At 51.1% G+C, this 27,003-nt stretch overlaps 2 protein-coding genes across 7 annotated transcripts; both read left to right on the forward strand.

The window, feature by feature from the left end:
* On the forward strand, window positions 1-23,338 carry LOC129132346 (atypical kinase COQ8B, mitochondrial-like). Of its 6 annotated transcripts, XM_077191266.1 has the most exons (13): window positions 1-999; window positions 1,576-1,642; window positions 2,759-2,836; window positions 3,614-3,718; window positions 5,406-5,491; window positions 8,307-8,447; window positions 9,208-9,289; window positions 11,633-11,726; window positions 15,737-15,878; window positions 17,079-17,186; window positions 18,577-18,642; window positions 19,990-20,076; window positions 21,512-21,865. In XM_077191266.1, the coding sequence occupies exons 1-13, from the start codon at window positions 853-855 to the stop codon at window positions 21,854-21,856; spliced, it is 1,548 nt and encodes a 515-aa protein (XP_077047381.1). In that variant the 5' UTR covers window positions 1-852; the 3' UTR covers window positions 21,857-21,865. The 6 variants fall into 6 exon arrangements, with proteins under 6 accessions (XP_077047381.1, XP_077047384.1, XP_077047382.1 ...); XM_077191269.1 differs by lacking the exons at window positions 9,208-9,289; window positions 15,737-15,878; window positions 21,512-21,865 and adding exons at window positions 22,806-22,955; window positions 23,074-23,338; XM_077191267.1 differs by lacking the exons at window positions 5,406-5,491; window positions 9,208-9,289.
* On the forward strand, window positions 22,977-25,888 carry LOC143696062 (maestro heat-like repeat family member 5). Its single transcript, XM_077191274.1, has 8 exons — window positions 22,977-23,391; window positions 23,579-23,727; window positions 23,966-24,110; window positions 24,289-24,482; window positions 24,565-24,702; window positions 24,976-25,090; window positions 25,281-25,418; window positions 25,619-25,888. Exons 1-8 carry the CDS (start codon window positions 23,320-23,322, stop codon window positions 25,886-25,888), a joined length of 1,221 nt encoding a protein of 406 aa, XP_077047389.1. The 5' UTR covers window positions 22,977-23,319.
* Window positions 25,889-27,003: the final 1,115 nt, after the last annotated feature.

Genomic DNA, 27,003 nt, shown 5'->3' on the forward strand with positions numbered 1-27,003 from the left:
CTTCAGACCCGGAAGCGGCGCAAGGGCACGCGGGGAGCGCGGGAACGGAGCCGAGCGGGGACCCCCGGGAGCCCCAAAATCGCCCGAAACCGCCCCAAAATATCCCTGAAACCCCCCCCCCCCCGACCCTTCCCTACCCCACCCCGGGGCCCTCCCCTACCCCACCCCGGAATCCCCTCCAAAACGCCCCCCAAAATCCCCCGAAATCCCGCCCGAAATATCCCCAAAACGCACCCGAGACCCCCCTAACCAACCCCGGGAGCCCCAAAATCCTTCGAAACCTCCCCAAATCCCCCGAAACTCCCCCCGAGACCCTCCCCTAACCCACCCCGGGACCTCCCCAAAAAACCCCCAAACTCACCCCAAGAATACCCCGCCCAAAATAATCTCCCCCAAATCCCCCTAAACTCCCTAAAAATAACCCCAAAACTCACCCGAGACCCCCCCCCCAAAATAACACCAAAAATCCCCCCCGAACACCTCCCGGGACCCCCCAAAATAACCCCAAAAATCTCCCCGGGGACCCCTCAAACCATCCCGAAATTCCCCCAGAATTCCCCCAAAAATCCCTCCGGAGCCCTCCTGAGCTCCCCGAAAATCGCCCCGAGACCCCCCAAAAACAACCCCAAAAATCCCCCTGAGACCCCCCCAAAATAACCCCGAGACCCCCCCAAAATCCCCCCAAAAATCGGCCCCGGGACCCCCCCCCAAAATCCCCCCCAAATCCCCCAAAATCGGCCCCGGGACCCCCCCAAAAATCCTCCTCGGACCCCCCCCAAATCTCCTGAGCCCCTCTTGACCCCCTGAACCCCCAAATCCCCCCAAATTTCTCGTTTCCCCCCTCCCCCCCCAATGCTCCTCCTGTCCCGGGGGTCCCCCCGGGCCTTGCACGGCTCGGGGGGGGCCCTGGGGGGGCTCGGCCGGGACCCCCCCAAAAACGGGGACCCCCCCAAAAACGGGGACCCCCCCAAAAGCAGCCGAGACCCCCCCCAAAATCAGGTCAGTGACTTGAGGGGGGTCCCGGCTCTTTTTTGGGGAGGGGTCCCCAAATTTTGGGGGGGAGGGGGGTCCCTGTCCCTTTTTGGGGGGGGTCTCGAGATTTGGGGGGGGGGTCCCCGTCCTTTGTTTTGGGGGCGTTCCCAGTGTTTATAGGGGGGGGGTCCCCGATATTTTTTGGGGGGGGGGTCTGGGAATTTGGGGAGGGGTCCCAGATTTGCGGGGGGGGGGGGTCCTGATCTTTTTGGGGGTCCCGGCCCTTTTATTGGGGGGGTCCCGGATTTTGGGGGTCTCGGATTTGGGGGATCCTCGATTTTGGGTGTCCTAGTCTTGGGATGGCCCCGATTTTGGGGTGTCCCGGATTTTGGGGTGTCCCGGATTTTGGGGGTCCCCGATTTTGGGGTGTCCCAGTTTTGGGGTCCCGGATTTTCGGGTGTCCAAGTTTTGGGGCGTTTTAAGGTTCCAAATTTTGGGGGTCCTGGATTTTGGGGTGGCCCCGATTTTGGGGTGCCCGAGATTTTGGGGTGTCCCAGTTTTGGGCTGTCCCGGGGGTCTCTCACTCTGTGCCCCCCCCCCAAGGTGTCTGGGTGGGGCCGGGGGCGCCCGGTGCCCGTGGGGAGAGCGAGACGGGCGGCGAACATGGCCGGTACTGGGGAAACTGGGAGGGGCTGGGACAAACTGGGAATGGGGCCTGGGATGGACTGGGACAGACTGGGAATGGGGACTGGGATGGACTGGGAATGGGAACTGGGACGGACTGGGAATGGGGACTGGGACAAACTGGGAATGGGGACTGGAATGGGAAATGGGGGAACTGGGAGCACTGGGACGGACTGGGAATGGGGACTGGGACAAACTGGGAATGGGGACTGGGAATGGGAAATGGGGGAACTGGGAGCACTGGGACGGACTGGGAATGGGGACTGGGACAAACTGGGAATGGGGACTGGGAATGGGAAATGGGGGAACTGGGAGCACTGGGACAGACTGGGAATGGGGACTGGGAATGGGAAATGGGGGAACTGGGAGCACTGGGACAGACTGGGAATGGGAAATGGGACACACTGGGAGGGACTGGGGGGGCTGAGAGGGGCTGGGAATGGGGACTGGGATGGACTTGGAGGGACTGGGAATGGGAAATGGGAAGGACTGGGACAAACTGGGAATGGACTGGGAAGGACTGGGAATGGGGAATTGGGGAACTGGGATGGACTGGGAGGGACTGGGAATAGAGAATTGGGAGCACTGGGAATGGGAAATGGGGAACTGGGACAGACTGGGAGCGACTGGGAATGGGGGACTGGGGGGTACTGGGACAAACTGGGACAAACTGGGAATGGGGACTGGGAAGGACTGGGAGAGGCTGGGAGGGACTGGGAATGGGAACTGGGGAAACTGGGAGCACTGGGACGGACTGGGAGCAACTGGGAATGGGGAACTGGGAGCACTAGGAATGGGAACTGGGACAGACTGGAACGGGAAATGGGGAAACTGGGAGGGACTGGGGGGACTGGGAATGGGAAATGGGGGAACTGGGAGAGACCTGGAGGAACTGGGATGGACTGGGAGCACTGGGAGCAACTGGGAATGGGGAATTGGGGAACTGGGAGCATTGGGACAGACTGGGAATGGGAACTGGGACAGACTGGGAGGGAATGGGAGGGACTGGAAATGGGGAAATGGGAGGGAACTGGGAGGGGTCCGGCTCTGGAATTGGGTCTGGGGGGCTTTGGGGTCTCTCAGTTTTTGGGGCGTCTCCCAGGTCTGGCTCTGGATTTGGGTCTGGGGGCTTTGGCTGAGGCCGCCCGGACGCGGCTGCGGGGGCAGGAACGGCGCCAGGGTGAGTGAGGGACCCTGGGACCCCCGGGACCCCAGACCCAATTGGGGCCAATTCCCCAAATCCCCCAGACCCAACTGGGGTCTGAAACCTCAAATCCCCCCAATTCCCCCAGACCCAATTGGGGCCAATCCCCCCCAGATCCCCCCCAAATCCCCCAGACCCAACTGGGCAAATCCCCCCCCAAAATCCCCCCAGGACCCCAGACCCAATTTGGGGCTGATCCCCCAAATCCTCCCCAAATCCCCCAGACCCAATTGGAGTCGATCCCCCCCCAAAATCCCCCAGAGACCCCCGGGACCCCAGACCCAATTGGGGCTGAAACCCCAGAGACCCCAGACCCAATTGGGGCCGATCCCCCCCCAAAATCCCCCAGACCCAATTGGGGCCAATCCCCCCCAGGATCCCAGACCCAATTGGAGTCGATTCCCCCCCAAAATCCCCCCAAATCCCCCAGACCCAATTGGGGCTGATCCCCCAAATCCCCCCCGGGACCCCAGACCCAATTGGGGCAAATGCCCCCCAAATACTCCCCAAATCCCCCAGACCCAATTGGGGTCTGAACCCCCAAATCCCCCCTGAGACCCCAGACCCAATTTGGGTCTCACCCATCCTAAATCCCCCCCCATCCCCATTTTCGGGGTCCCATCCCCATTTTTGGGTCCCCAATCCCCATTTTTGGGTCCCCAATCCCCATTTTCAGGGTCCCCATCCCCATTTTCATGTCCCCATCCCCATTTTCGGGGGTCCCATCCCCATTTTGTGGTCCCTGTCCCGCAGTTCCCGCCTGGGCTCTCTCTGAGGGCAGCGCTCAGCGTTTGGTGGCCGTGCTCAGCCGGGCCCGGGGGGCGGCGCTCAAGGTGGGGCAGCTGCTCAGCATGGCAGGTGAGAGCCCAAATATCCCAAAAATACCCCAAAAATACCCCAAAAACCACCCCCAAAATACCCCAAACCCCTCAAGGTGGGGCAGCTGCTCAGCATGGCAGATGAGACCCAAAATATCCCTGAAATATCCCAAAAATATCCCCAAAATACCCCAAACATATCCCTAAAATTCCCCAAAAAAAATCCCCAAAATATCCCCCAAAATATCCCTAAAATACCCCAAAAATATCCCTAAACCCCTCAAGGTGGGGCAGCTGCTCAGCATGGCAGGTGAGAGCCCAAAACCCCCAAAATATCCGTAAAAATACCCTAAAAATACCCTAAAAATATCCCTAAAATACCCCCAAAATACCCCTAAAATATCCCAAAAATACCCTAAAATACCCCAAAAAAAACCCAAAACCACCCCAAAAATATCCCAAAAACCCCTAAACCTCCCCAAAATGCCCCAAATCCCTCAAGGTGGGGCAGCTGCTCAGCGGAGCCGGTGAGACCCTAAAAATACCCTAAAAACCACCCCTGAAATACCCCAAAAACCCCCAAAACCATCCCAAAAATATCCCAAAACCACCCCAAAAATACCCCCACAATACCCCAAAAATACCCAAAAACCACCCCAAAAATACCCCAAAACCATCCCAAAAACCACCCCAAAAATACCCCAAAACCATCCCAAAAACCACCCCAAAAATACCCCAAAAAATACCCCAAAACCACCCCAAAATCCCCCAAATCCACCCCAGAAATAGAAACAAAAATGATCCCCAAAATATCCCAAAAATACCCCAAGAAAATCCCAAAAATCCCCTAAAAACCATCCCCAAACCCATAAAAACCCCCAAAATGCCCCAAAAATCCCCCTAAACCCCCCAGGCTCGGAGCTGCTGCCCCCACAGCTGCAGGGTGGGATTTGGGGTTTCTCATCCCCTAAATCCCCTAAAATCCTATTAAAATCCTATAAAAATCCTATTAAAATCCTATAAAACCCCATAAAACCCTATAAAATCCCCTAAATCCCCTAAATCCCCTTTCCCCAGGCTTGGAGCTGCTGCCCCTGCAGGTGCTGGGTGGGATTTGGGGTGGATTTGGGGTGGTTTGGGGTGGGATTTGGGGTCCTCTCATCCCTTTGTCCCCCAAATCCTATAAAATCCCATAAAACCCCATAAAATCCCCTCAATCCCCTCAATCCCCTAATCCCAGACTCAGAGCTGCTGCCCCCACAGCTGCAGGGTGGGGTTTGGGGTGGATTTGGGGTCTCTCATCCCTTTGTCCCCCAAATCCCATAAAACCCCATAAAACCCTATAAAATCCCCTCAATCCCCTCAATCCCCTAATCCCAGACATGGAGCTGCTGCCCCTGCAGGTGCTGGGTGGGATTTGGGGTGGATTTGGGGTGGTTTGGGGTGGGATTTGGGGTGGTTTGGGGTGGATTTGGGGTCTTTTATCTCCTTTTTCTCCCAAATCCTATAAAACCCTATAAAACCCCATAAAACCCTATAAAACCCTATAAAATCCCCTAAATCCCCTCAATCCCCTAAATCCCCTTTCCCCAGACTCAGAGTTGCTGCCCCTGCAGGTGCTGGGTGGGGTTTGGGGTGGATTTAGGGTGGATTTGGGGTCTCTCATCCCTTTTTCCCCCCAAACCCCATAAAACCCTATAAAATCCCCTAAATCCCCTCAATCCCAGACTCGGAGCTGCTGCCCCCGCAGCTGCAGCGGATCCTGGCCCGGCTGAGGCAGAGTGCGGAGCCCATGCCAGGCTGGCAGAGCCGGGTGAGGGACGGGAACTGCAATCCCAAATCCTGAATCCTAAATCCCAAATCCTGAATCCTAAATCCCAAATCCCAAATCCCAAACACCAAATCCCAAAATCCCAAACACCAAATCCCAAAATCCCAAATCCCAAACACCAAACCCCAAATCCCCAAATGCCAAAATCCCAAACCCCAAATCCCAAACACCAAAATCCCAAATCCCAAACACCAAACCCCAAATCCCCAAACACCAAAATCCTAAATCCTAAACACCAAACCCCAAATCCCCAAACACCAAAATCCCAAAATCCCGAACCCCAAACACCAAAATCCCAAACCCCAAAATCCTCAAATCCCAAAACCCCAAATCCCAAACCCCAAAATCCCAAAATCCTAAATCCTAAAAACCCCAAACCCCTAAATCCCAAAACAGCCCAAAATCCTAAAACCCCGTAACCTCAAAATCCCCAAAATCCCAAACCCCAAATCCCAAAATCCCAAACTCCAAACACCAAATCCCAAACACCAAACCCCAAACACCTCCAAATCCCAAAACCCCCAAAAATCCCAAATCCTAAAAACTCCAAACCCTAAAAACCCCAAATCCCAAACCCCCAAAAGGCCAAAATCCCAAACCCCAAAAACCAAAACCGAAATCCCAAACATCCCAAAACCCCAAATCCTAAAAACCCCAAAATCCCAAATCCGAAACACCTCGAAACCCAAATCCCAAACCCAAAACACTCCAAACCTGCGAAACCCAAACCCCAAAAACCCCAAAACCCCAAATCCCAAACCTCCAAAATCCCAAACCCAAAAACCCCTGAAAACCCCAACCCCCCCAAATCCCAAACCCAAAAATCCCAAACCCCCAAACCCAAAAACCCCCGAAACCCCAAACCCCAAACCACCAAAACCCAAAATCCCAAATCTCCCAAAACCCCCACACCCCTAAAACCCAAACACCCCAAACCCCAGAAACCCCAAGCCCAAAAATCCCAAAAACCCCAAACCCAAAAATCCAAAACCCCAAACACCCCAAAACCCAATCCCAAACCCCAAAATCCCAAAAACCCCCAAAACCCCAAACCCCAAAAACCCCAAAATCCCAAACCCCAAAACCCCAAGATCCCAAACCCCAAAAACCCAAACCTCAAACACCCGGAAAGCCGAATCCCAAACACAAAATCCCAAAAACCCCAAACCCCAAAAATCCCAAAGATTCAAAAACCCCCAAAACCCCAAACCCAGGCCTGGGGGATTTGGGGAGGATTTTGTGGGGTTTTTTATAGGATTTTAAATAAGATTGTTATAGGATTTTTAATAGGATTGTTATGGGATTTTTATAGGATTTTTTCAAATGATTGTTGTAGGATTGTTATAGGATTTTATAGGATTTTTATAGGTTCTTTTAATAGGATTTTGTGGAATTTTTAATAGTTTTTTTTATAGGTTTTCTAATAGGATTTTTATGGGATATTTATAAGATTTTTAATAGGATTGTTATGGGATTGTTATGGGATTGTTTTAATAGGATTTTTGTGGGATTTTTATAGGATTTTTTATGAGATTTTTTTGTGGGATTTTTATCGGATTTTTTATGGGATTTTTATAGGATTTTTAATAGCATTTTAATAGGATTTTTATAGGGTTTTTAGTAGGATTTTTATGGGATTTATAGGATTTATATAGGTTTTAAAAATAGGATTTTTATAGGATTTTAATAGGATTTTTTAATTGGATTTTAATCGGATTTTTATAGGTTTTTTTAATAGGATTTTTATGGGATTTTCACCATATTTTCCCCATATTTTGGCCGTTTTTCCCCGGATTTTTTGGGGATTTTTTTGGGAATTGTGAGAATTCTCGGGAATTCTCCCCCCAGGCCATACTGGACTCGGAGCTGGGCCGGGGCTGGCGGGAGCAGCTCCAGGAGTGCCAGGATTGGGGTTTGGATGGGATTTCTATGGGATTTTTATAGGATTTTTAATAGGATTTTTATGGGATATTTATGGGATTTTAATAGGATTTTTTAATAAGATTTTTTTAATAGGATTTTGATAGGTTTTTTTAATAGGATTTTTATAGGCTTTTTTAATAGGATTTTAATAGGATTGTTATAGTATTTTAAATGGGATTTTATAGGATATTTAAATGGGATTTTTATGGGATTTTTTATAGGATTTTTATCGAATTTTGCCCATATTTTGGCCTTTTTTCTCCAGATTTTTTGGATTTTTTTGGGAATTCTTTGGGAATTCTTTGGAATTGTTGGGAATTCTCCCCCAGGCCGTGCTGGACTCAGAGCTGGGCCGGGGCTGGCGGGAGCAGCTCCAGGAGTTCCAGGAGCTGGGGTTTTTATAGGATTTTTATAGGATTTTTATGGGATTTTTGGCCTATTTTCCCCATATTTTGGGAATTTTCACCCGGATTTTTTTGGGATTTTTTTTTTGGAATTGTTGGGAATTTTTTGGAATTGTTGGGAATTCTCCCCCCAGGCCATCCTGGATGCAGAACTGGGCCGGGGCTGGCGGGAGCAGCTCCAGGATTTGGGGTTTTTAGAGGATTTTAATGAGATTTTTGGGCTATTTTCCCCATATTTTGGGTATTTTTCCCCGGATTTTTTGGGGATTTTTTTTTGGGAATTTTTTTTGGGAATTGTTGGGAATTCTCCCCCCATGCCGTCCTGGACTCGGAGCTGGGTCGGGAGCAGCTCCAGGAGTTCCAGGATTTGGGGTTTTTATGGGATTTTTATCGAATTTTCGCCATATTTTGGCCATTTTTCTCCGGATTTTTTGGGGAATTCTTTGCAACTGTTGGGAATTCTCCCCCAGGCCGTCCTGGATGCAGAACTGGGCCGGGGCTGGCGGGAGCAGCTCCAGGAGTTCCAGGAGGTTCCTGTGGCCGCCGCCTCCCTGGGCCAGGTGCACCGGGGGCGGCTCCGCAGCGGCGCCGACGTCGCCATCAAGGTCCAGGTGCCGAATTTGGGGCAAAAAACCCCGAATTTGGGCAATTTCCAGCAAAAATCGAGGGGGTTTGGGGGATTTTTAAAGGAATTTTGGTGGATTTTTGGGGAGTGTTGGGGAATTTTGGGGGATTTTTATTTTTGGGGGGGGAAATTTCGATTTTTGGGGATTTTTTGGGGGGTTTTCTTGGGGTTTTTGGGGGATTTTTGGGGGTTTTAAAAAGGTTTGGGGGAATTTTGGGGTTTATAGGTGATTTGGGTTTTTTGGGAGGGAATTTGGGGGTTTGGGGGGAATTTGGGTGGAATTTTGGGGATTTGGGGAATTTGGGTGGGAATTTGGGCAAGGATTTGGGGGATTTGGGTGGGAATTTGGGGAATTTGGGTGGGAATTTTGGGAATTCGTGGGGAATTTGGGGGATTTGGGTTGAAATATTTGGGTGGAATTTGGGGGATTTGGTAAAATTTGGGGAATTCGGGAATTTTGGGAATTTGGGTGGGAATTTGGGGGATTTGGGTGGAAATTGGGGAATTTGTGGGGAATTTGGGTGGGAATTTTGGGATTTGGGTGGGAATTTTGGGATTTGGGTGGGAATTTGGGTGGAAATTGGGCAATTTTGGGAATTTTGGGATTTGGGTGGGAATTTGGGGAATTTTGGGAAATTTGGGGGATTTGGGTGGAAGTTTTGGGAATTTGGGTGGGAATTTTGGGGATTTGGGTGGAAGTTTTGGGAATTTGGGTGGGAATTTTGGGGATTTTCGGGTTCCCCCAGTACCCGGGCGTCGCCCTCAGCATCGGCAGCGACGTCGAAAATCTCCTGACCCTGCTGAGCCTCAGCCCGGGGCTGCCTAAAGGTCTCAAAAACACCCAAAAATCACCCAAAATACCCCAAAAATAGCACAAAATCACCCAAAATACTCCCAAAACCAGCCCCAAATCACCAAAAAATACCCCAAAACCAGCCCCAAATCACCCAAAATACTCCCCAAAACCAGCCCCAAATCACCCAAAATAGCCCCAAATCACCCCCAAATCGATCCAATTTCACCCTAAAATTGCCCCAAATCACCTAAAATCAACTTAAATCACCTAAAATCCCCCCTAAAACACCCCAAAATCACCCCCCAAACACTCAAAATTACGTCAAATCACCCCAAAATCACCTCAAAATCACCCAAAGTACCCCTTAAAACACCCCAAAATCACCCAAAATACCCCAAAAACAGCCCAAAACCACCCAAATTTACCCAAAATACCCCCCAAAACAGCCCCAAATCACCCAAAACACCTCAAAATCACCCAAATTCACCCAAAATACCCCAAAATCACCCCAAAATACCCCCCTAAAAAGCCCCAAAACCAGCCCAAAATCACCCCTAAAACACCCCAAAATACCCCCTGAAACAGCCCAAAATTCACCCAAAATACCCCAAAAAGATCCGAAAATCACCCCAAATACCCCCTAAAACCCCCCAAAACAGCTCAAATCACCCTGAAATCACTCCAGATTACCTAAAATCACCCCCAAAATACCCAAAATTACCTCATATCACCCCCAAATTCGCCCAAAATCCCCTGAAATCAGCCCCAAAATGCCCCAAATCAACCTAAAATCACCCCAAAATCACCCAAACCCAGCCAAGATTGCCTCAGATCGCCTGAAATCACCCCAAAATCAACAGAAATTCACCCCAAGTCACCTGAAATCACCCCAAAATCACCTCAAAATCACCCAAAAATCACCCAAACCAAAATCAACCCAAAATCGTCCCAAATCACCCCAAAATCAGCTCAGACCACCCCAAAGCAAACGGAAATTGACCCCAAATCACCTAAAATTGACCCAAATCACCCCAAAATCCCATAAAATCACCCAAAATCAACCCAAAATGACCCAAACTCACCCAAATCCCCCTTTTCCCACCAAATTCCTGCTCTTTCCCCAAAATCCCCTTTTTTATTCCCCCAAATCCCATTCTTTTCCCCCAAAATCCCAGTTTTTAATTCCCAGAAATCCGCTTTTTTATCCCCAAATTCCCATTATTTATTTTCCAAAATCCCCTTTTTTATCCCCAAATTCCCATTATTTATTTTCCCCAATTCCCATTATTTATTCCCCAAATTCCCATTATTTATTTTCCCCAAAATCCCCTTATTTAATTCCCAAATTCCCATTATTTTATCCCCCAAATTCCCATTATTTAATTCCCCAAATTTCCATTATTTAATTCCCCAAATTTCCCATTATTTATCCCCAAATTTCCATTATTTATTTTCCCCAAAATCCCTTTTTTTTTCCCAAATTCCCATTATTTATCCCCAAATTCCCATTATTTTTCCCCCAAAATCCCATTATTAATTCCCCCGAATTCCCACTATATTTCCCAAAAATCCCATTACTTTTCCAAATTCCCATTATTTAAACCCAAAATTCCCATTATTTAATTCCCCAAAAATCCCTTTTTTATTCCAAAATTCCCATTATTTTCCCCCAAAATCCCTTTTTTCATCTTCCCAAAAATTCCCATTATTTATCCCCAAAATCCCATTATTTAATTCCCAAAATCCCTTTATTTTTTCCCCAAATCCCTTTAATTTTCCCTCAAAATCCCAATATTTAATTCCCAAAATCCCATTATTTTGCCCAAAATCCCTTTATTTTTGCCCAAAATCCCACTATACTTCCCCAAAAATCCCTTTTTTTTTATTCCCAAATTCCCTTATTTTCCCCCAAATCCCCATTATTTTTCCCAAATTCCCCATTTTCCCCGCCAAATTCTCATTTTCCCAAATTCCCCTTTTTTCTCCCCATTTCCCATTTTTCCCAAATTCCCATTATTTCCCCCAAATCCCCATTTTTCCCCCCAAAATCCCCATTCTTTTTCCCAAGTCCCCATTATTTTCCCCAAATTCCCCTTTTTTTCCCAAATTCCCGTTATTTCCCCCCAAAGTCCCCATCATTTTTCCCAAATCCCCGTTATTTTTCCCAAAATCCCAGTTTTTCCCAAATTCCCATTATTCTTCCCAAATTCCCCTTTTTTTCTCCCCATTTCCCATTTTTCCCAAATTCCCAATTTTTCCCCCCAAATCCCCATTATTTTGCCCAAATTCCCGGTTTTTTCCCCCATTTTCCCCAAATTCCCGCTTTTTCTCCCCATTTTTCCCAAATTCCCCGTTTTTTGCCCCATTTTTCCCAGGGCTCTTTGCGGCCCCGGCGCTGCGGGCGCTGCAGCGGGAGCTGGAGCTCGAGTGCGACTACGAGAGGGAGGCCGAGAGTGCCCGAAAATTCCGGTCAGTTCGGGCAAATTTGGGCAAATTCGGGGATTTTTGGGTGTTTTGGGGCGGTTTTGGGGCAGTTTTTGGGGATTTTAGGACACTTTTAGGGCAGTTTTAGGGGATTTAGGTGCACGTTTAGGGGGTTTAGGGGATTTTGGGGCAGTTTTGGGGCGGTTTTGTGGAGATTCCGGCACAGTTTTGGGCCAGGTTTGGGCTTTTTATGGGCGGTTTTGGGGCACTTTTGGGGATTTTAGGGGCGGTTTAGGGGCACTTTTAGGGCGGTTTTAGGGCACTTTTTGGGGATTTTAGGGGGATTTTTGGGCAGGTTTAGGGGATTTAGGGGCAGTTTAGGGGATTTTGGGGCAGTTTTAGGGGATTTAGGGGATTTAAGGGAGCTGGAGCTCGAGTGCGACTATGAGAGGGAGGCGCAGAGCGCCCACACATTCAGGTGAGTTCGGGCAAATTTGGGCAATTTTGGGCAATTTTGGGTGTCTAGGGGATTTAGGGGCTCTTTTGGGGCCGTTTATGGGGCACTTTTGGGGCGGTTTTGGGGTTTATAGCGGCAGTTTCGGGGCAGTTTTTGGGGTTTTTAGAGGAGGTTTTGGGGCGGTTTTGGAGCAATTTCGGGGAAGATTTGGGGCGGTTTTGGGGCTTTTTGGGTGTTTAGGGGATTTAGGGGCAGTTTTGAGGCGATTTTGGGGTTTTTAGGGGGGTTTCAGGGCGGTTTCGGGGCAGTTTTGGGGCCATTTTGGGGCGGTTTTGGGGGATTTTAGGGGCAGTTTTGGGGCAGTTTTGAGGAGGTTTTGGGGTTTTTGGGGCCATTTTGGGGCGGTTTTGGGGGATTTAGGGGCAGTTTAGGGGATTTTGGGGCAGTTTAGAGGCAGTTTAGGGGATCTAGGGGCGGTTTTGGGGGATTTTGGGGCAGTTTTGGGGCTGTTTTGGGGCAGTTTTGGAGCAGTTTCGGGGTTTTTAGGGGCGGGTTAAGGGGCACTTTTGGGGCAGTTTTGGGGCTTTTTGGGGCCGTTTAGGGGCAGTTTTAGGGGATTTAGGGGCAGTTTAGGGGATTTAGGAGCTGTTTAGAGGCAGTTTAGGGGGTTTTGGGGCAATTTTGGGGATTTTAGGGGCTGTTTTGGGGCGGTTTTGGAGCAGTTTTGGGGTTTTTAGGGGCGGTTTTAGCGGCACTTTGGGGGCAGTTTTGGGGCTTTTAGGGGGATTTTTGGGCAGGTTGAGGGGATTGAGTGGCACGTTTAAGGGATTTAGGGGATTTTAGGGTAGTTTTAGGGGATTTTGGGGCAGGTTTAGGGGATTTAGGGGTGGTTTCAGGGAGCTGGAGCTCGAGTGCAACTACGAGAGGGAGGCACAGAGCGCCCGCAAATTCCGGTGGGTTCGGGCAAATTTGGGCAATTTTGGGGCAGGTTTAGGGGATTTAGGGGCTCTTCTGGGGCGGTTTTGGGGGATTTTAGGGGCGGTTTCGGGGCCATTTTGGGGTGGTTTTGGAGCAGTTTCGGGGCGGTTTTGGGGCTTTTTGGGGCTGATTTAGGGGCAGTTTTAGGGGATTTAGGGGCAGTTTTGGGCAGGTTTAGGGGCAGTTTTGGGGCAGTTTTAGGGGATTTAGGGGATTTAAGGGAGCTGGAGCTCGAGTGCGACTATGAGAGGGAGGCGCAGAGCGCCCGCACATTCAGGTGAGTTTGGGCAAATTTGGGGCTTTTTGGGGCTTTTTGGGTGTTTAGGGGATTTAGGGGCTCTTTAGGGGCAGTTTCGGGGTTTTTAGAGCAGGTTTTGGGGCACTTTTGGGGCGGTTTTGGGGCTTTTTGGGGCCGTTTAAGGGCAGTTTTAGGGGATTTAGGGGCAGTTTAGGGGATTTAGGAGCAGTTTTGGGGCGATTTTGGGGTTTTTAGGGGTGGTTTCGGGGCAGTTTCAGGGCAGTTTTGGTGTTTTTAGGGGGGATTCTAGGGCAGGTTTAGGGGTGGTTTTAGGGCAGTTTTTGTGGATTTTAGGGGGATTTTTGGGCAGGTTTAGGGGATTTAGGTGCATGTTTAGGGGATTTTGGAGCAATTTCGGGGCAGTTTTGGGGTTTTTAGGGCGCATTTAGGGGCACTTTTGGGGCGGTTTTGGGGCTTTTTGGGGCCGTTTGGGGGCAGTTTTAGGGGATTTAGGGGCAGTTTAGGGGATTTAGGAGCAGTTTTGGGGCGATTTTGGGGTTTTTAGGGGTGGTTTCGGGGCAGTTTTGGGGTTTTTAGGGTGGATTCTGGGGCAGGTTTGGGGGCGGTTTTAGGGCAGTTTTTTGGGCAGGTTTAGGGGATTTAGGGAATTTCAGGGATTTAGGGGCAGTTTTGGGGCAGTTTTGGAGCAGTTTAGAGGCAGTTTAGAGGATTTAGTGGCAGTTTCGGGGTGGTTTTGGGGGATTTGGGGGCAGTTTTGGGGGATTTTAGGACACTTTTAGAGCAGGTTTAGGGGATTTAGGTGCACGTTTAGGGGGTTTAGGGCCGGTTTTTGGGGATTTTAGGAACGGTTTTAGAGGGGATTTGGGGCAGGTTGAGGGGATTTTTGGCGATTTTAGGACACTTTTAGGGCAGGTTTAGGGGATTTAGGGGCAGTTCAGGGGATTTAGGGGCAGTTTTGGGGCAGTTTTAGGGGATTTAGGGGATTTCAGGGAGCTGGAGCTCGAGTGCGACTACGAGAGGGAGGCGCAGAGCGCCCACAAATTCCAGTGGGTTCTGGCAAATTTGGGTATTTCGGGGGTTCGGTGCAGTTTTGGGGCAGTTTTGAGGTTTTTGGCCATTCCAGGTCCCTGCTGGGTTTGGACCCCTTTTTCTGGAAGGGATTTTTGGGGCGATTTTTGCCCCTTTGGGGCCATTTCTGGGTGGGATTTTTGGGGCGATTTTGGCCATTTGGGGCCATTTCTGGGAAGGATTTTTGGGGCCATTTTTGCCCTTTTGGGGCTATTTCTGGGTGGATTTTTGGGGGGTTTTGATTGGGATTTTTGGGGCGATTTTTGCCCTTTTGGGGCCATTTCTGGGAGGGATTTTTGGGGCGATTTTTGCCCTTTTGGGGCCATTTCTGGGTGGATTTTAGGGGGGTTTTGGTTGGGAATTTTGGGGCCGTTTTTCCCCTTTTGGGTCCCTTCTGGGTTGGGTTTTTGGGGCGATTTTTGCCCTTTTGGGGCCATTTCTGGGAGGGATTTTTGGGGGGTTTTGGTTGGGATTTTTGGGGCGTTTTTCGCCCTTTTGAGGCCGTTTCTGGGTGGATTTTCCCGGGTGGTTTTCAGTGATTTTGGGGTTTTTGGGGTGTTTTTGGCCGTTCCAGGTCCCTGCTGGGCTCTGATCACTTTTTCTGGGAGGGATTTTTGGGGCCATTTTTGCCTTTTGGGGCCATTTCTGGGAGGGATTTTTGGGGGGTTTTGGTTGGGATTTTTGGGGCAACTTTTGCCCTTTTGGGGCCATTTCTGGGTGGATTTTTGGGGCGATTTTTTCCCTTTTGGGGCCATTTCTGGGTGGATTTTTGGGGGGCGATTTTGCCCTTTTGAGGCCATTTCTGGGTGGGATTTTTGGGGGGCGATTTTGCCCTTTTGAGGCCATTTCTGGGTGGGATTTTTGGGGCAATTTTTGCCCTTTTGGGGCCATTTCTGGGAGGCCCCAGATTTTTTTGGTATTTTACCCTTTTTGGGTATCTTGCCTTTTTTTGGGTATTTTGCTCTTTTGGGGCCATTTCTGGATGGATTTTTGGGGGGTTGCGGTTGGGATTTTTGGGGTGGTTTTTGCCCTTTTGGGGCCATTTCTGGCTGGATTTTTTGGGTTTTGTTTGTGATTTTCACTTGGAATTTTTGGGATTTTTCGGGATTTGGGATTTTTGGGATTTCCCAGTTCCCTCCTGAGTTCCGACCCCTTTTTCTGTGCCCATTTGGGGGGGATTTTCACGGATTTTGGGCGGATTTTTTGGGGGGGGTTTGGCCGAATTTTATGGATTTTTTTTTGCGATTTCCACGTGTATTTTGGGTTTTTTTCGGATGTTTTTGGCCGTTCCAGGTCCCTGCTGGGCTCCGATCGCTTTTTCCGCGTTCCCGCCGTGGTTCCCGCGCTCAGCGCGCGCCGCGTGCTCTGCACCGAGTGGGGGAGGGGCGAGCCCCTGGAGCGCTGCCGGAGCCTCCCCCAGGAGCGGCGGGACCGGGTGTGGGGGGGGCAGCAGAATTTGGGGGGATTTGGGGATTTGGGGGGGGGGATTGGGGCGTGATTTTGGGATTTTTGAGGGATTTTTGGGGTGTTTGGGGCGGATTTTTGGGTTTTTTTGGGGGGAGATTTGGGGAGGTTGGGGGCTTTTGGGGATTTTTAGGGGAGTTTGGGGCAGATTTTGGGATTTTGGGTTTTTTTGGGGGGGGGTTTGAGGATGATTTTAGGGGAGATTTGGGGGGATTTGGGGGAATTTTTGGGGAGGTTTGGGGGTGATTTTAGGGGGATTTTGGGGGTATTTTGGGGTCTTTGGGTGGTGCCAGAGCCTCCCCCAGAAGCTCTGGGGCACCCGGATTTGGGGGAATTTTGGGGATTTTGGGGCGGATTTTGGGATTTTTGAGGGGGGGTGGGGGAGATTTTAGGGGGCATTTGGGGGAATTCGGGGGACTTGGGGACTTTGGGGATTTTTAGGGGGGTTTAGGGCCGATTTTTGGGACTTTGGGGGATTTTTGAGGGGGGGTTTGGGGGGGATTATAGGGGGGATTGGGGGGGGTTGGGGAAGATTTTAGGAGGATTTGGGGGCTTTGGGGAGGATTTGGGATTTTTTTGGAAGGATTTTGGGGGGATTTGGGGTGGGACCCAAAAATTGGGGTATTTGAGGGCGTTTGGGGATTTTGGGGGGGGGGATTTTTGGGGAGGATTTTTGGGGATTTGGGTGGGGGAAATTTGGGGATTTTTCGGGGGGGGTTTTAGGGAGATTTGGGGACTTTGAGGTGGATTTGGGATTTTTTGGCTTTGAACTGCCCCTGCCCCAGGAATTTAACCCTTTCAGTGCCCAATTTAACCCTTCCCCTCCCAATTTAACCGTTTCCCACCCATTTTAAGCCTTTCTGTCCTAATTTAACTCTTTCCATGCCCATTTTAACCCTTCCCCCTCCCAATTTAACCCTTTCAGTGCCTTATTTAACCCTTTCCTGCCCATTTTAACCTCTTCCATCCCAATTTAACCTTTCCCCCATTTTAACCCTTTCTCTCCCATTTTAACCCTTTCCACCCCTTTTAACCCTTTCCTGCACAATTTAACCATTTCCCTCCCCAATAAAACCCTTTATGCCCCAATTTAACCCTTTCAGTGCCCAATTGAACCCTTCTCCTCCCAATTTAACCCTTTCCCTGCCCATTTTAACCCTTTCCCGCCCAGATCTGCACAGAGCTGCTCCGCCTGTGCCTCCAGGAGCTTTTCCAGTTCCGTTTCATGCAAACCGATCCCAACTGGGCCAATTTCCTTTACGACAGCGACAGCCACCAAGTGAGGGGGAAAATCCCCAATTTTGGGGCTTTTGAGGGAGTCCGGTGGGGTTCGAGGGGAGTTTGGGGGAATTCAAATGGATTTTGGGGGGGTTTAGGGGAATTTGAAGGGATTTTGGGGGGTTTGAGGGGATTTAAGGGTAAATTTTTGGGGTTTTAGTGGGGATTTTGTTGGGGGGTTTTTTGGTGGGGAAGGGGGATTTTTTGGGGATTTTTTTGAGATTTTTTTGGGGAGTTTTTTCAGTTTTTTGGGGGGATTTTTTGAGAATTTTTGGTGATTTTTTTCAGGTTTTTGGGGGATTTTTTTGAGATTTTTTGGTGATTTTTTTTCAGGGTTTCTGGAGTTTTTTTGAGGATTTTTTGGGGATTTTGTTGGATTTTTTTGGTGGGGAGGGGGGGATTTTTTGAGAATTTTGTGGGGGTTTTTTTCAGATTTTCTGGGGAGATTTTTTGAGAATTTTTGTGGGGGTTTTTTGGGGATTTTTTGAGAATATTTTGTGATTTTTTTCAGGATTTGTTTTGGATTTTTGGAGGATTTTTTGAGATTTTTTTCAAGGTTTTTTGAGATTTTTTTTTGTGATTTTTTCAGGGTTTTTTGGGGGATTTTTTTTTTTTTTTGAGAATTTTTTGTGATTTTTTCAGGTTTTTTTAGGGGATTTTTTGAGAATTTTTGGGGATTTTTTCAGGTTTTTTTGGGGATTTTTTTGAGGATTTTTTGGGGATTTTTTTCAGGTTTTTTTGGGGATTTTTTTCAGGTTTTTTTGGGGACTTTTTGGAGATTTATTTTTAGATTTTTTTTTGGAGTATTTTTGACGATTTTTTCAGGATTCTTTGGGATTACTTTCAGGATTTTTGGAGGGTTTTTTTCAGGACTTTTTGAGAATTTTTTGTGATTTTTTTTTCAGGGTTTTTTTGGGAACTTTTTGGGGATGATTTTTTTTAGATTTTTTAAATATTTTTGACAGTTTTTTCAGGATTTTTTGGGATTATTTTCAGTATTTTTGAGGGTTTTTTCGGGATTTTTTGAGGATTTTTTCAGGATTTTTGGGGAGTTTTTTCAGGATTTTTTCAGGATTTTTTGGGGAATTTTTTTTTAAGTTTTTCTGGATTTTTTGGGGGAGTTTTTCAAGATTTTTTGAGGATTTTTTCAGCATTTTCTGAGGATTTGGGGGGGATTTTTTGAGGTTTTTGTGATATTTTCAGGATTTTTTTTTGTTTTTTGGGGTTTTTTTTTTATTTTTTAGGATTTTTTTTTTAATGATTTTTTTTTAGGATTTGGGGCAAATTTTTGGGGGATTTTTTTGGGAGATCCCAACTCCTTGCCCTCCCCTCCACCTCTGGGATATTTTTGGGGATTTCGTTGGATTTTGGGGGATTTTTGGCCCCCCCAGGTGACGCTGTTGGATTTCGGGGCCTGCCGGAGCTTCGAGAAGGAATTCACGGATCTCTACATAGAGGTGGGGAAAAATGGGGCAAAAATGGGGGAAAATGGGCAAAAACCGGGAAAAATGGGGAAAATGAGAAATGTGAGGGAAAGAATGGGGGAAAATGGGGGAAAATGGGCAAAAAAACGGGAAAATACAGGAAAAATGAGAAATGTGAGGGAAAGAATGGGGGGAAATGGGGAAAAATGGGGAAAAACGAGAAATGTGAGGGAAAGAATGGGGGAAATGGGGGAAAATGGGGAAAAAAAACCTGGGAAAAATGGGGGAAAATGGGCAAAAACGCGGGAAAAATTGAAAAAAATGAGAAATGTGAGGGAAAAATGGGGAAAAATCCTCGGGAAAATGGGGGAAAACCCTGGGGAAAATGGAGAAAAATGAGAAATGTGGGGGGAAAAATGGGGGAAATGGGGAAAATCCCCAGGAAAAAATGGGAAAAAATGAGAAATGTGAGGGAAAGAATATGGGGAAAATGGGAAAAAGGGGGGAAAATTGGGAAAAATAGGGGGAAAATGGGTGAAAAATATGGGAAAGACTGGAAAAATGGGGAAAAACTGGAAAAAACAGGAGAAAATAGGAATAAAGGGGGAAATAATGGGAGAAAAAATGGGGGAAAAGGGGGAAAAGGAAAAATGGGGAAAAATTGGGGGGGAATGGGGGAAAATGGGAAAAATTAGAAAAATGGCGGAAAATGGGGAAAAACCCCAGGAAAAAATGGGAAAAAATGAGAAACAGGGGGGAAAGAATGGAGAAATGGGGAAAAAGGAAAAAAAGGGGGAAAAAAGGGGAAAAATGGGGGAAAATGGGAAAAAATAGAAAAATGGGGAAAATGGAAAAAAATCAGGGAAAGAAATGGGAGAAAAATCTCAGAAAAATGAGAAAAAAAACGGGAAAAAATGGGGAATAAATAGGAAAAATGGGAAAATTGGGAAGAAAATGGGATAAAACAGGAAAAATGTGAAAATTTGAAAAAAAAATTTAAAAAGGGGAGAAATGGGGAAAAAAAGGGAAAGTGAGAAAAAACGGGGAAAGGGGAAAATGTGGAAAAATGGGAATAAATGGGGCAAAATGGGGGAAAAATATGGTAAAAAGGGGGGAAAATGGAGGGAAAATGGGGGAAAATATGGGAAAAACTGGAAAGAACAGGAGAAAATAGGAATAAAGGAGGAAAAATGGGGAATTTGGGGGAATTTTTGGGGGGATTTTCAGGGATTTTGAGGGGATTTTGGGGGAATTTTAGCAGATTTTGGGGGGATTTTGTGGAATTTTGATGGGAAAATAGCCCAGAAAAAAAAAAAAAAAGCTGAAAATGGTGTAAAAAACCCAAAATTTGGGTAAAAATTGAGAATGTTTGGGTTGCAGGTGATTCGGGCTGCGGCCGACAGGGACGAGGAGAAAATCCTGAGGAAATCCCGGGAGCTGAAATTCCTGACGGGCTTCGAGTCCCCGGTGAGAAGGGGCAGAAAAACCAAATTCTGGGGCAAAAAATCCCAACTTTGGGGCCCTTTCAACCCTGTTTTGAGTCCCCTTTTCACCCCAATTTTGGGCCAAATAAAACAAATTTTGGGCCAAAAAAATCCCAATTCTGGTCCCCTTTCATCCCCCTTTTGAGTCCCCTTTACACCCCAATTTGGGGGAAAAAAAAAAAACAAACAAATTTTGGGGCAAAAAATCCCAATTTTGGGCCCTTTTCAACCCTGTTTTTAGTCCCCTTTTCATCCCAATTTTGGGGCCAAAAAACCCCCAAATCTTGGGGCAAAAAAAAACCATTTTGGACCCCTATTTGAGTCCCCTTTTCAGCCTAATTTTGCGGCAAAAAAATCCCAATTTTTGGGTCCCTTTCAACCCTGTTTTGAGTCCCCTTTTCACCCCAGTTTTTGGGGCAAAAAAACCCCCAAATTTTGGGGCAAAAAAATCCCAATTTTGGGTCCTTTTTTGAGTCCCCTTTTCACCCCAATTTTGGGCCAAAACCCCCCAAATTTTGGGCCAAAAAATCCCAGTTTTGGGCCCCTTTCAACCCCGTTTTGAGTCCCTTTCCACCCCAATTTTGGGCCAAAAAAAACCCCAAATTTTGGGGCAAAACCCCCCAATTTTGGGCCCCTTTCAGCCACATTTTGAGTCCCCTTTTCACCCCAATTTTGGGGCCAAAACCCCCAATTTTAGGCCTTTTCTCTTCCCCCGTTTTGAGGCCAAACCTCCCAATTTTGGGGCAAAACTCCCCAATTTTCACCCTTTTGCCTTCCCCAAATTTTGGTCATTTTTTCCCCAAATTTCTCTGTTTTTCCCCCAAATTTCTCTGTTTTCCCCCAAATTTTGGCTGTTTGTCCCCAAATTTCTCTGGTTTTTTTCCCCCAAATTTTGGTCGTTTTTCCCCAAATGTCTCTGTTTTTTCCCCAAATTTTGATTGTTTTTCCCTCAAATTTTGGTTGTTTTTTCCCTCTAATTCTGGTCGTTTTTTTCCCCAAATTTTGGTTGGTTTTTTCCCCAAATTTCTCTGTTTTCTCCCCAAATTTCTCTGTTTTTTCCTCCAAATTTTGGTCGTTTTTCCCCAAATGTCTCTGTTTTTTCCCCAAATTTTGATTGTTTTTCCCTCAAATTTTGGTCGTTTTTTCCCTCTAATTCTGGTCGTTTTTTCCCCAAATTTTGGTTGGTTTTTTCCCCAAATTTCTCTGTTTTCTCCCCAAATTTCTCTGTTTTTTCCTCCAAATTTTGGTCGTTTTTCCCCCAAATTTCTCTGGTTTTTCCCCAAATTCTGGTTGTTTTTTCCCCCAAATTTTTCTGGTTTTTTTCCCCAAATTTTGGTCGTTTATTTCCCAAGTTTTACTCGGTTTTTTCCCCAAATTTTTGGTCGTTTTTCCCCAAATCTCTCTCTTTTCCCCATCAGGCCATGGAGTCCCTGCACCTCCAGGCCGTCCTGCTGCTGGGGGAGCCCTTTTGGGGCTCCCAACCCTTCGATTTCGGGGTTCAGGCCACAGCCCGGGGGGTTCGGGGGCTGCTCCCCCAAATCCTGCGGGACCGCCTGGGGCCGCCCCCCGAGCCCAGCTACGCCCTGCACCGCAAACTGGGGGGGGTCTTCATGGCCTGCGCCCACCTCGGGGGGCGCGTGCCCTGCAGGGAGCTCTTCCTGCAGCTCTACAGCTCCTACTGGCACCCCGAAAACCGACCCCGGGAAACGGGGGGACCCCAAAATGCGGGGAGAACCCAAAATGCGGGGAGACCCGAAATGTAAAGGGAGAGGGGAGTGGGAGGCAGTGAAGGGGGAGTGGGGGGGAAGAATTGTGGATGGGGGTCTAGGGTCTTCATTTTTGGGGTTCTGGGTTTGGGGTTGGGGAGATTTGGGGGGTTCGGAGAGAATTTGGGGTGGGGAGAACCCAAAAAACCCCAGGGGAACCCCAAAAACCAGGGGGTAAACCCAGGGTCAATAAAGGGGGATTGCAGCCCAAAAATTGGGGCTGGGGGCTTCATTTTTGGGGTTTGGGTTTGGGGTCACAGTGTTTGGGGTGTCCTGGATTGGGGAGGGGGAGATTTGGGGGGTTCTAGGTGAAATTTGGGGTGGGGGAACCCCAAAAACCCCAGGGGAATCCCTTAGGGACGACTCCCAATAAAGGGGGATTGGAGCCCAAAATCCGCCTGGGTTTGGGTTTTTGGGGGTTCTGGGTTTGGGGTTCTGGGTTTGGGGTTCTGGGTTTTGGGGTGTTCTGGATTGGGGAGGGGGAGATTTGGGGGGTTCGGGGTGAATTTGGGGTTGGGGAGATGTGGAGAGCTTTGTGGATAATTGGCTAGCTGAGAAAGGCCACTTTGATGTGATACCGTTGGATAAAGTTCGGGGAAACAAGCTGGGGATTAAGTAGTCAGTGTCCAATCACTGACAAGGGTCATGGTGACCTTGCTGCAACATGAAGATGGGGGAGAGAATCTTTTGCCAGAAAAATGAAGATAGCCTAGGTAGAATAGCCACAGGAACGTAAACATAGAAACAAAATAATCATTAGAGCATAGAAGTGTGGTTGATTCATGTGTGTTTTAACCAATAATGAGCTCAGCTTTGCAATATGTATAAGCTTCATTAACACCAATATAAATATGTGTGAGCTATCAATAAACTTGGAGATTTGTTGATCACGCATATTGTGTGCTGCAATTCTTCCGCCGTTCACGACCAATGGTGACCCCGACAGATTGCCGGTTGCCATGGTCGATCAGTGTAGGAGTTCGGGTCCTACCGCAGCCAAGGACGGCGAAAGCACCGCTGAAAAAGGGAAGGTGCAGCCAAGGACCGGACTCAAGAGCCAGAGCCCACCCCTGGCCTGTTCCGCAGAGCAGCGCAGGTACCTGCAGCCGTCCCCACCTGGGCTGGGCCTGCTCGCCCCACCTGGGCGGGCCGAGCCCCGCGCTTGGAGCAGGCCATGGAATGTCCCTCTCTTCCCGCCCTTCCTTCTGCTGCAGGCACTGCGGAGGCTCCTGCGCCTTGGCCGCACAAAGACCGGCGGCACCGGCACCGAGGGCACGGCCCAGCCCGACCCCAGGCCCGGCGAGCTGCGGGCAGAGGCTGCTGCCAGCTCAGCATCCTCGGAGCTCGCAGCAGCCTCTGAGCAGGACACGGCCCAGGGCAGGGCGGAGGCTGACACGGCCCTGACTGAGGGCACGGCCACCACCCACACCCAGGCTCAGGGCGTGCCAGAGACTCAGGCCATGCCCACACTGACCGGGACTCCTGCAGCCACTCTGGAGGTTTTCCAGAAGGGAGCTGCTTCTCCACAGCAGGTAAGCAGCCTGGGGCCAGGGCTGAAGGCCTCCCAGGATCACCTGGCCCCTCAAGCTACGTCCGCTGGACCCCCTCAGCCTTTGAGGCCATCACAGTGGGCTGGGAAGGCAAGCACTTCTTGGGGCAAGCTGGGCAAGTTGCTCCCTTGGACAGCACTCCAAGTCTTCCCCATGCCGCCTCCTCCAGGTGTTAGCCACGGTCAGGGACATTCTCCAGAGACTGGCGTCCTGTGTCACCGTGGACGCTGGGCTGCAAATGGAGATTCTGAGCCTGACGGAGGAACACCCTGCTCAAGTGGTGATGAGCCTCCTGTGCTGTGCCCCGACGTGTGACAGGTACAGGGCACAACTGCCTCAAGAGCTCGGTGCTCACCGGCCCGTAGGGCCCCTGGCCCTGTCCAGCCTGTCCAGCGGGCTCTGCCAGACAGGTGGAGAGCTGCGGGAGCCTCGGGCCCCTCAGTTTCCTGAGCCTCTGCCACGCTCCCTCCCTGCCCCTCAGGGCACCGGGGCTCTGTCCCCCGGCCCCACGCAGCCGCACGGGACACGGTGCTGACGCACAGCTCTGCTCCCACAGAGCCGCCGCGCTGATGTGGAGAGCCATGGGCACGTCGGGAGTGGCCGCCCAGGAGGTGCTTCCAGCGCTGCTCTCTGCCATGGAGGAGCAGCCGCCCTACGGCAGCTTCTCCTGCGGGGACAACAAGGCCGTCTTTGCCCTGGCTGTGAGTTTCTGGAGCTGGCCTTTGCGCGCCCTCCCGGTCGCCTCTCCAGCAGCTCTCCCTGCTCTCCCCAGCCTGCAGCTCCCTGCCTGGGCTCAAAGCCGGCCTAGGGGCAGCAAGCCGGGTGCTTCATGGACACCCTGGCACTGAGCGCTGCCTTGGGCTGCTTTGTCTCTTGCAGGCCACTCTGGTGCTGTGGAGGATTGCCCCCATGTCCGAGTGGCACTATGCCATTCTGCTTCATTCTCCCCAACTGTTCGTGGCTCTGTTCTTGCAAATTGTCACTGCCACAGAGCAGATGCCAGGGGACATTGAGACCTGGAGCTTCTGGAGGGCGTGCCAGGAGGAACACGGCCTTCCCTGCCACCCCAACAGGTGCCAGTCACCCCGTCCTTCCCACGTCCTCGTGACCAGGGCCAGCGCTCCCAGAGTGACCTGGCCTTTGCTCGGCACACAGGTTTGCAGCGCAGACCATGAAGGCTCTGCTCTCCCGCCTGGGCTTTGGCAAGAATCTGTTGGCTTTGGAGCAAAAGCAGCTCTGGGACACCCTGCTCTGTGCCAACACCCAGCACTATGCAGCGGGTCTGCTGGCCAGGTGAGATCCCTTACTCCTGCCACCACTGCCAGCGTTTGTGCCCCCTGCCCAGAGTGCCCCACACAGTCCCCGGGGTTGTCAGCGAGAGGGCCTTGTCAGCAAGGGAGGGCCGAGAAGACTGGAAAAGGCTGGGAGAGGAGGATGCCCAGGAGCAGCTGCCTCCCAAGGGGCCCATGTGCCCTTGCAGAGTGCTGGGGAAAGATCAGCCCTCTGTGAGTCAGAGAGAGGTTTGCCCGCCCAGCTCAGGGCCTTGGTGCCTTTTTCCCCTGGCAGGGAGATGCGCCGTGGCTTGAGCCCCTTGTGTCCCTACATGGCCTCACACCTGCTCAGCCTGCTGATGGGGAAGCAGCGCCGCTGGCATCTGCCCGCCCTGGCGTTCCTTGTGGAGGTGAGCCGGGTGTGCAGCGCTGCCTGGCTGAGCTGCCTCCCAGCTCTCTGCCCTCTGGGAGCCGCAGCCGCCTGGGACGCTGCCCGCGCCCTGTGCTGCTGCTGCTGCTGCTGCTGCTGCCTGGGCCCAGCCCTGTGCGGCTCCGGGCTCCTGCCGGCCGGCTCCCCCATCACTGGCCTGTGCCTTTCAGCTCCTCGAGTGCCTGGACTTGAGCAAACACGGTCCCAGTGCCCTGCTGGTGGTATCCAGGCACCTGCCCAGCCAGTGCAGGGACAGGCTGCGCCTGGTGCTCAGAGGCCTCGTGGTGCTCAGCAAGGAGCCCTCGCTGGTGAGAAGGGGGCAGTGGCTGAAGCCCCGCTGGCAGCATGGGACTGGGCAATGCAGACCTCTGGGCTTGGCTGGCCTTTGGCAGCAGAGGCAGCTGCTCCCAGCTCTCCTGCCTCCCGCCTCAGCTGCCCCAGTGCCCCAAGCAGCTGTTGGTGCTGCGGCCATTCACGGCTTCACAGCACAGCCTGGTCTTGCACACAGGGAGAAGGAATACGTGGCCTCTATCAACACCTGGTGCAGCAGCTGGATGATCCAGATGCAGAGGTGGTCTGGATGAGCCTCTGTGTGCTCACACATATGCTCCAGGACAAAGACCTCCTGCTACCCTTCACCGCCCTGAAGCTGGCTGAGCCCCTCCTGCCACACTTTGAGAACGTAAGGCTCTGTGCCCCAGCCAAGGGCACTGGATGCTACCTGGAAACTTTGTGCCATGTGCAGTTCTGGGCCTTTGCCCCAATGGGCCTGGAGTAGTTTCCTTTCCTTCCAGGACAACAGCCACGTGCAGCTGTTCTCCATTCAGCTTTTCTGCAAGGTGATGGAGCCGGTAGTGGAAGAGGGGGAAGAGCTTCTCACAACAGTCGTGAACCAGAGCCTGCTCCCTCTATTCTTGCGCTGGCACGATGAGAACCTGCAGGTGGCCAAGGTGAGGTTTTCTGTGACGCTGCCGCATCCCTGGCAGGGGGCTCGGCCGCCTCCTGCCCCGGCGCCTGGCGGGCTCCAGCCTCCCCTGGCCGTGGCACAGGGACCCGGGTCCCGCGCCCTGGGCTCTGGTGCCACCTGCGGCTCTCTGCCGCTCTCCAGGCCTCCGGCCAAGCCCTGCTTTGTGCGGCACGCTTCCTGAGGAGGAGGGACCTGGAGGAGCTGCTGACGAAGGAGCGGCGGACGAAGTTCGCCGAGAGCCTGGTAAGGCCAGCCCGGGAGCCCGAGCCCTGCCCCCGGTGCTCGGTGCGGGGCGCTGGCAGCTGTGGCCCTGCCCGGCGCCGCAGCCGGGCCCGCCAGCCTGCGCCGCCCCCGCCGCTCCCTGCCCCGGGCCGTGCGGGCCGGCTCGGCCGCTGCTGGGCGCAGGGAGCGCCCGGCCGAGGGGCAGAGCCCGTGCCGAGCCTTCCCTGCCGGCGCTCCCCGCAGCTGCTGCAGGACGAGAGCCGAGCGGCCGAGCAGCTGCGCTGGGCCCTGCCGCGCCTGCGGAGCCCACAGAGGCCCCTGCGAGAGGCGGCCGTCAGGTTCATCGGTGAGCCCCGAGCCCGGCGCCCCTGTCTGCCCCCGGCCCGGCTGCTGCCCCGGCTACAGCGGGAGCCGCGCCCGGGCCGCCGCAGCCCCGGCCGCCCTCGGCGCTGCCGCCGCCCTCCCGCAGCCGAGCCCTCGGGCGGCAGCGTGCGGCAGGGGCCGGCAGGAGCCCTGCCCGGGCCGGAGGGCGTGCGGCCGCAGGGCTGGCAGCGCCCGTGCCGGGCAGCTGTGCCGCCTGGCGCCGCCACGGGCTCTGTCTTGCCAGGGCTCGCCGGAGTGCTCATGATGGGGCAGAAGGAGGAGCTCCAGGTCCTCACTGAGGGTGAGTCAGGGCAGCCGCGTGGCAGCGAGCACCGCCGGGG

The sequence above is a fragment of the Agelaius phoeniceus genome, chromosome 28 (genome assembly GCF_051311805.1).
Source record: "Agelaius phoeniceus isolate bAgePho1 chromosome 28, bAgePho1.hap1, whole genome shotgun sequence".
NCBI classification, from domain to species: domain Eukaryota; kingdom Metazoa; phylum Chordata; class Aves; order Passeriformes; family Icteridae; genus Agelaius; species Agelaius phoeniceus.